The sequence below is a fragment of the Eucalyptus grandis genome, chromosome 4 (genome assembly GCF_016545825.1).
Source record: "Eucalyptus grandis isolate ANBG69807.140 chromosome 4, ASM1654582v1, whole genome shotgun sequence".
NCBI classification, from domain to species: Eukaryota; Viridiplantae; Streptophyta; class Magnoliopsida; order Myrtales; family Myrtaceae; genus Eucalyptus; species Eucalyptus grandis.
Genome location: NC_052615.1, coordinates 1,943,955 through 1,952,174, shown reverse-complemented (window position 1 = coordinate 1,952,174; position 8,220 = coordinate 1,943,955). Strand labels below are relative to the sequence as shown.

Sequence of the window (8,220 nt, the reverse complement as noted above, 5' to 3'; positions counted from 1 at the left end):
ACAGATTAAACACCAACGCCGATAAGAGGAAGAGAAATCCGATCCTGTTCGATCCGATGACGTCAATTGGCCTTAAAGGGAAGACGGCGTCGCCTTTAGCGTTCGATTTCTTTTTTGGAGAGAGGGAGAGTAACGTACGTCAAAAATGCCAAAGGGTAGGTTCCTCCCTCTCTTTTCTCCTTTTATACGTCCCTCCAACAGAAATGAACTTACCCCTCATCCATGGGCCATAATCCTGTGGGCCGGGCTTTCAGGCCCAACATGGGCGGACGGGCCAACTTAGGCCCATCACCTAAAACCATTAAAATGCTTAGAAATTGTTTCTAAGAACAGAATAAAAAATAATAATTTCTAATTAGAATCTGTTTTCGGGAACAGAATTGTTACCAAATGTGCCTCTAATGTCTCGTTACCACAGTTTGGCGTGTGATTAACGTGTCTTGGTCAAATACAGAGCGCCTTTTTTCCTTTGGCTCACTGAGAAAAATGAAGAGTGCTTTTTATCTTTAGATTTGAATTCTTTGAGCTTCTCGAAAATCTAGTTCGGTAATCAAATCGGACCGCCGAACGGTGCGAATTGAACCGGGAAAAGTTTTGCCGAAACCCGTACCGACGTACGATTCGATCAGTCGGATTGATGTAGTTTGAACTTTGTCGAGGCTAAACCCAATTCAACACGTTGTAGCACGAGTAGACAGAGGCCAACACCATAGCTGAATGTAGGACCCACGTGTCCCACATGGCATGATTAGACGTCTCTTTTTCTTTTTTCCTCATGACATGTCATGACCAGACTCGCGGTGGTCCCCCACCATGCTTTGCCTAATCAACGGAAGGTGACGAAACTTCGAGATAAGTTAATGTGTGTTTGGTAACGTATTTGTTAAAAAATTATTTTCAAAAATAAAAAAGAAACAATTATTTCTAAATAGAAGAACATGTTTGGTAATTATACAAAATTTATGTTCCTGGAATAGAAAAAAATAAAAACACATTTGGTAAACTTGTATAATTTTTTTGTTTCTTTTTATTTTTGATATTTTTCTTTTTATTTTTCTTTTTTTCTTCTTTCTTTTTCCTTTTTCCTTTTTCTCTTTGGCCGGTCGCCATTGCCGGCCATGGGCAAGGCCGGTGATCGGCAAAAGGAAGAAGAAGAAGAAGAAGAAGAAGAAAAGAAAGAGAAAAAAGAAGAAGAAAAATGAGAAGAAAAAAAAAGTGTTTTTAGAAGTGTTTTAAGAACAAGAAACAAATTTTTTCTACTTCTTATTTCTGTTCCAATTTTGGTCATGGGAACAAAAAAATAGATTTTTTGTTCTTGAGAACAAAAGTGTAAATAAATGCATTTATTTTCTTTTTTTATTCTTCGTAACAAAAGAACATAAATTTTTGTTCCGGGAATAGAAACACAATTAGACAAATAAGGCCTTAGAGATTCCTCTGTATCTTCTTTCAACATGCTTTGCCTGATCAACCTCTTCGCACCACAAGTCAAAATTGTGCATTTCACTTGGTGCCCGGTCGATCGACTCTATCAATCAATATTTATCGGTTATTTCTTAGGGCAATGAAGTAGTCTGGAATTTAAAGGGTCAATATTTCTAGATTGAACCACATATATATGTTCAAGTGATCCTAACAGAAAAAGTGACAGAGACACTCTTAGGAGGGCCGGTCGGCCACCCAGGAGAGATTGCCATCCCTCCCGGACCTATCATTGGGGGTTTATCAGCCTAGTATGTTAGGAGATGACAGTGACCTCCCTCCAGGCGGGATCCCAGCGCTAGAAGCGCTGTGGCCGGAGAGCCCAGTGGGGCTGTTATCCCGTGTTTCTTCCCCTCATTTGCCTGTAAATGGCTTGTGGGGGGAAGACACCCTGGGATAGCTTGTTCAGGGTGGAGCAGTTTAAAGACCTGCTTAGGTCTAGATAGAGACACTCTTAGGAGCTAATATTAAAGTAATTACTACATATGTACCAGAGGAAGAATTGCTCACAATGCAATTTAAACATTAGTTCGTGGAAAAATGATCATTTTTATTCATTCCATATAACTTATAAGTACCTTGTCAACTATTCAATAAATATAAAAAATGGGATGTCGTCCAAGCATAAAGAATTGTTAAACTGACACTTATTTGGCAGTTTGTCAAGGCATTGAAACAAGCTTAGTTTACCATTAAAATCAGTCTTGCAATATCTTCTATCACTTTAATTTATATATTATCTGTTTTATAGAGGCTGCTGCATTTATCTAACTGTTTTTATCTTACAAAAGCACATTTGCAAGGCTTTCAAGAAAAAGTTTTAACTTTCCTACAACAACCAATTCACCCTCTTCTCAGTGGCTGTGTAAGTAATTTCAAGTTTAACCCTCATGTGATGAATTTTTTTTTCCTTATCGGCGTAGGTTCGAAAATTTCCCTCCTCAATAGTGACGAAGTTTGAATTTTGTCTCCTGAGCCTGAACCTAAGGCAACAAAATTATAATGTTGTTGCTCCACGTTGCACCAAAGTTGGTGAAGTTCAATGTTGTCCCGTAGGTTCAAAACTTAAGCAATGAAACTCTGATTTTGTCACCTCGGGTATGACCAAAGGCAGTCAATTTCGGGTAACCTAAGCTACAAGAATTATTTTGTCCCAAATTTTTTTGTCTCCTCAGGTGTTTCTCTTATAGAGATATGAATGAGATTTGCGCTTTACAAATTAGGTACTTAATACTGGAATCTGTGTGACGTTTGTGTTCCACTTCACCGTGGTTGGATTAAAAGTAGGCTAATCACTTCAAAAACTATTCTGCACCATCTGAAAATCTTATGATATCTTGAGGGAAAGTGCTTCAAGAAAACCATTTTGTTGTTGTTTATTTCCTCTTTCATCAACAAAGCAACCATAACTGAAACGCAAATAAAATAAAACAATGCTCTCAAAAATTGAATATTCTCTAATAATTGTCTAATAATACTTGTCATTAGAAGTAGTCAAGCACCCAAACGATATACTCGTACACATGACTTTCATCGAATATGGTTTTTAAAAATATAATCATTTACATTCCCAATTAAATTTTCACGCTTAATACTAGGTAAAAAACTAAATTAAGCACCATGAAAAATGTTAGAATATTTAAATAATAAATCATGCATTCATCTTTTCTGGTGAACCCACTTAAGCAAAAGACACTCATGCAACTTCGAATAGTCCAAACATGCATTTATGTCCATATCTTGATTAGCCATCATCAAAGTTGTCCCACTTTATATTCCCATTCCGTGTGGTCCATTCATGATCCAACACCCACCAATTCTCTTAGCATTTTCGCAAGCAATGTCACCCAACAGAATGACGAGAAATAGTACGCTAATGTCGGTCGTTGCCAAGAAATCATTTTATTACCAATGAGTATGGAGTAAAGAAAACGTATTTAGCCATGACAAATGATTGTGGAATTACTATGACATACTATCTTACCGGAGCAATCGCTAATCAAGAAGAACGTCCAACTAAATCAGAGTAGGGATGCTCTGCTCGTTCCTGAAGAAGTCGTTGGGATCAACCGCAGTTTTCACTTTGACCAACCTCTCAAAATTGTCATTGAAGTACTTGACCCCATAGACTCGCCCTTCTTCGTAGCTGTTGTTGCCATTGGTGCTAGTCCCAATGTCCAGGTCTCTATAGTTCAAGTACGCACCCCTTGGGTTCTTTGACACAAATGGAGTCATGAAACTGTACAGCCTCCTGATTTGCGCCAAGTAATTCTTCTCCAGTTCCGGGTCATCCTTGCTCCAATTGATGAAGTACTGAATTTTGAACAGATTCCCAGCTCGGTGTGGGAACGGGGTCGCTGACGCCGGGATCTCGCTCATCCGCCCCCCGTATGGATTGAACATGAGCCCCACTTTCCCCAGTTCGATCATCTTCTTCCAGAGACAATCGAGATTAGCCCTCGAGATTGGAGTTTGGACGTAGTCTGATTTCCTCTTGCGGAAGTTGGTGGAATGGTCTCGGCTCAGCAAGGTCTCCAGGGCCGGGATGGTGCCTTCATCGAAGCCGTCCCACCAGAGAACTGATTCGATCCAACTCATCTCAGTGCAATTCCCCTTCTTTAACCCCATTTCGGGTAACTCCTCCTCAGTAAGTGCCAGGAGCTGATCTGAATTCCCTAGGAACAATCCAACCACAGAGGCCCTCAACGTTTTGTGTCCCTTTTGGGTCTTGGAAGTGACTGGCTGCAATACAAGCCTCATGAATAGGCCGTGGTCAGTGGTCGGAGCCACGAATTGCCATTTGTACACGAGATCAGTCGCGTTCTGATCGAGCGTCTTTTCCACCCGAAAGACTGTGACCTTCTCCGGGACTGGAACTAGCTTAATCTGATAAGCCAGAATGACGCCAAAGCTTGCCCCACCTCCCCCAATGATCGCCCAGAACAAATCCTCTCCCATGGCTTTTCTATCAAGAATCCGCCCCTGGACGTCCACCATCTTAGCGTCAAGGACGTTGTCGACCGACAGGCCGTACTTCCGCAGCATGTTGCCATACCCAGCGCCGCTCAAGTGGCCTCCGACACCGACTGTGGCACAAACACCGGCAGGGAAGCCATGCACCTTGCTCTTCTCCCAAATCCGGTAGTATAACTCTCCTAGAGTCGCACCGGCCTGGACCCATGCGGTCTCCTCCTTGATGTCCACGTCGATTGACCGGAGGTTGAACATGTCAAGGATGAAGAAGGCATCGTTGGAGACGTACGATATGCCCTCGAAATCGTGGCCGCCGCTGCGGATCTTCAGGTGCATGCCGAGGTCCTTGGAGCACAGGACGGCAGCCTGCACGTGGGACTCCCGTGTGGGCGTCACGATGACGAGCGGCTTCGGCGTTGACAACAAGTTGAAACGGCCGTTACGGATGTAGGACACAAGGACGTTGACGAAAGAGGAGTTGGCCTGAGAGTAGACGATGTCGGAGATGTGGTCGGACGGTTGAGTGCGGTGGGCGAGGCACTGGATGAAGGTATCATACATTGAGTCTGAGGATGCCCCGTGTTCTTTCTGTAAAACTTCTTTTTTTGTGGTTTGTGATGGAGGTTCCGTGTCCATAATGGATGAGAGCCTAACTATTGCGAGGAAAGTTCAGAGGAAAAAACTTCGTGGGAAACAATTTTATTTGCCATTTGGTGGTCTTGTCCGATAAGATTAGTGGTCTCTTATCATCATTTTCCTTGCATTCAAAGCTAGGCATCAATGGGGCAAAGAAGGACATCGGAATTAAGAGAGGGAGTTTCGACAAACGTTTCTTTTTTTGCCTTACTTTTGTCGGCAATTTAGCCTGAGGTTTTTCTCATTGCCCTTTGATCTTATTGGACAAGATGTTTTCTTCTTTTGTTATTATTATTTTTTTGTTTTTCTATCATAATATGAATAAGTTTGCTAAGCTAATTCTAAGTGTGCACTTAAGTAAATAAATTAGTATGAGCTAAAAATATTATGATCTGTCAAGATTTAAAAAAAAAAAAAAACATGAAAAATAATATATGATTATACATATCAATACTTATTGATTTTAAAAAATGTTAGATACTTCATTGTAAAACTCGAAAACTTTGCAATAAAGAAAAAGTCGCAAACTTATTTGGAACCTTATAAAACTACTAAAAATCTTACCTTTAACACACTATAGGTATAGCATAAAAGTTCTTATCTTAAAATATTTATGTAATTTAATAATGTGGCTAGGGTTGGATATAAATTAGAAAGGGGTCAAGTCAAGTATGGATCGCTGAATTTAATATCATATAAATGGATCGAAATGAATTAAATGGATTGATTTGGGTTAAACCATTTTTGACCCGATCCACCCATTTAACAGCCCTATGGCATATATGAACGAAGAGAGATGAAAGAAAAGGGTTAGAGAGACCTTAAAATAATCAATCAACCCTGCCTGCACTTGTAGCTGAATTTCAATTATTCGACAATAATTGACTAGCTCTACATAGGTTATTTTATCAATTACCCAAACCATTAAATTCTAGTTGTATGATCATTTTCTTGTTCTGTTAAAGAATTTCTTTCACTTGTTTCGCATTTGGATGAGACTTCGTCCACGACAAATGTCTATGTCTTTGGCATCGCGATGTTGGAGCTGGTGATCAGAGTACCAATCTATAAACCCAAAAAGGGAGGAGGTGAGAAAGCAAACTCCAACAAATTGGATAAATCGGACCCTGACAAGCACATAAAGGCGAGAGTTGAAGAGTCAAAAGCCAACCACAACATAGAAATCGGTACATTAAAGCAAACAAGAAAAAGATAGTACGCATAGCGATGGATTACCTAGTAGAAAAAAAAAAGGAAATGGCCTTCAATGAAGAGACAACATAACACATCCTGATAGAGATTTGAACATAACATCCTGGAGCTACCGTGCAGGGACATCCTTGAAAGGCCAAGCTGTATTTCGGTTTCATATCACGATGATTAAAAAGGTTTTCCTGAATAGAGCATAGTCACAGCATCTTTGGATGAATGGCGATGTTAAACGCTAAAAAGGGAAACACATTCTTTAGGGCACGAAAATTTGGGCAACATGAAGACAACTAGCTGCCCTGCTGACACGGATTACGTACTGATGTTATAAAGTTAAGTTGGAAAAGATGAAAATAAAATTATATTAAAATCAACTATCTAATGCATGCAAACACTGTTTGTAAGGAGAATTTCACCCCTCAAAGAATGAAACTCGATACAACATTCTCAAACTGCTATTCTCTCAGGATACAACAGACCTTTTCTTTTACTCTTCACAGAATAATGGAAAAAATATGAACAACAAATTATATATATGACCTATGTAGCACCAACACGGACACGCGGCACGCGACACTACACGACACGCCAACACGTTATTTCTAAAAAAATAGAGAATTCCGATACGTTCCGACATGTTATATATTAAATGTATTTTTATATATAAATGAAAAAATAAATAATAATAAAAAGATCTTAGAATTAATTTATACTAAAAATATTAATCCAACATTTGTTAATATCATTTATTGTTTTAATTTGACAAAGATTGAATGAGAAATTCAAAAATTGCAAACGCAAAAAGTAAATTTGAAGGAACATATCCTGTTTTCTTACACTTGTCGGATATTAATGAGATTTCTTAGAGTCCTAGACCGAGTTTAGAGTTCATGATATAGATTGGCTTGAGCTCCTCTACAAAACAAGGTTCGAGACAAATGAAAATCTAGGATAAGAACTCTCAAAGTACGACTAAAAGAAAAGGAAATAACTAAATTCACATTGGAAAATGTGATCAAAAGAGATAACTTGCAAGCGACGCCTAAGAAGCAAAAAAAAAAAAAAAAAAATCACAACTTTAACTCGTGGGGGCAACAAAGCGACGCTAGCGAGAAGAGGGGCGTTCCGTCGTCACTCACGGGAAGATCAAAACTTATAAATGTGAAACTGGAGAGTGACAATTTTCTTCTTTCCCTTTTATTTTTGTTATTTTCATTATTTTTTATATATTTATATTTTGAACCCTAAAAAATTTTCAAAATTGACCCTATGCGTGTCGAAATTTCAGACTCGCGTGTCGGGAAAAGTTAATCATGTGCCGAATTTTTTGATACTCTTGATCACGTGTCAGAATGTGTCATAGTGTGTCGACACATGTCGAAATGTCGGACACGACACGAAGGCTTTCGAAGGTGTCGGTGCTTCTTAGTATATGACCAAGCAAAGAACAGGAAGGAAAAGAGAGAATTTTCTTGTTGAGATTATTTCTGGGTTGTGAATTGGAGTTTTTTTTTTTTTTTTTTTTGGTAAGGCGTGAATTGGAGTTTCTATAGGCAAATGAAAGAGAAGGTTGGTGAGAAACAAAGTAAATCAACCGGCTGTAATATTCAAAAGTCAAGCCGCCACAAAACTGTCACAAATAATACGTTCAATTCTGCTATAAAAACCATTACAAAACGGTTAACCATTACAATACAATACCTTTCAATTTTGCCATCAAAGCCATTACAATGGCTTTTAATTTTTCAAAACTGTAGAGATATTCCACAACTCCCCACATATTTCATAAGATTTTATTTCATAAAGATTTTAATAAGAAGCAAAATATTTATGCTGGTTAAACTCAACTGAATGTAATGCATCAAAACTAGGGTCTTTTGGGCTATGAAAAACACCTTAAAAGATGAAATATAATTCACA

The 8,220-nt window shown here is 38.9% G+C and overlaps 1 protein-coding gene across 1 annotated transcript; it reads right to left on the bottom strand.

Moving 5' to 3' along the window:
* Positions 1-3,364: 3,364 nt before the first annotated feature.
* LOC104442463 (berberine bridge enzyme-like 21) lies at positions 3,365-5,149 on the bottom strand. Its single transcript, XM_010055897.3, has one exon. It carries the CDS (start codon positions 5,089-5,091, stop codon positions 3,499-3,501), a length of 1,593 nt encoding a protein of 530 aa, XP_010054199.2. The 5' UTR covers positions 5,092-5,149; the 3' UTR covers positions 3,365-3,498.
* Between the last annotated feature and the right edge of the window lie 3,071 nt (positions 5,150-8,220).

Bases quoted from the DNA above. Each gene is read 5' to 3' on its own strand.
- LOC104442463 (XM_010055897.3), bottom strand. From the start codon at position 5,091: ATGGACACGGAACCTCCATCACAAACCACAAAAAAAGAAGTTTTACAG.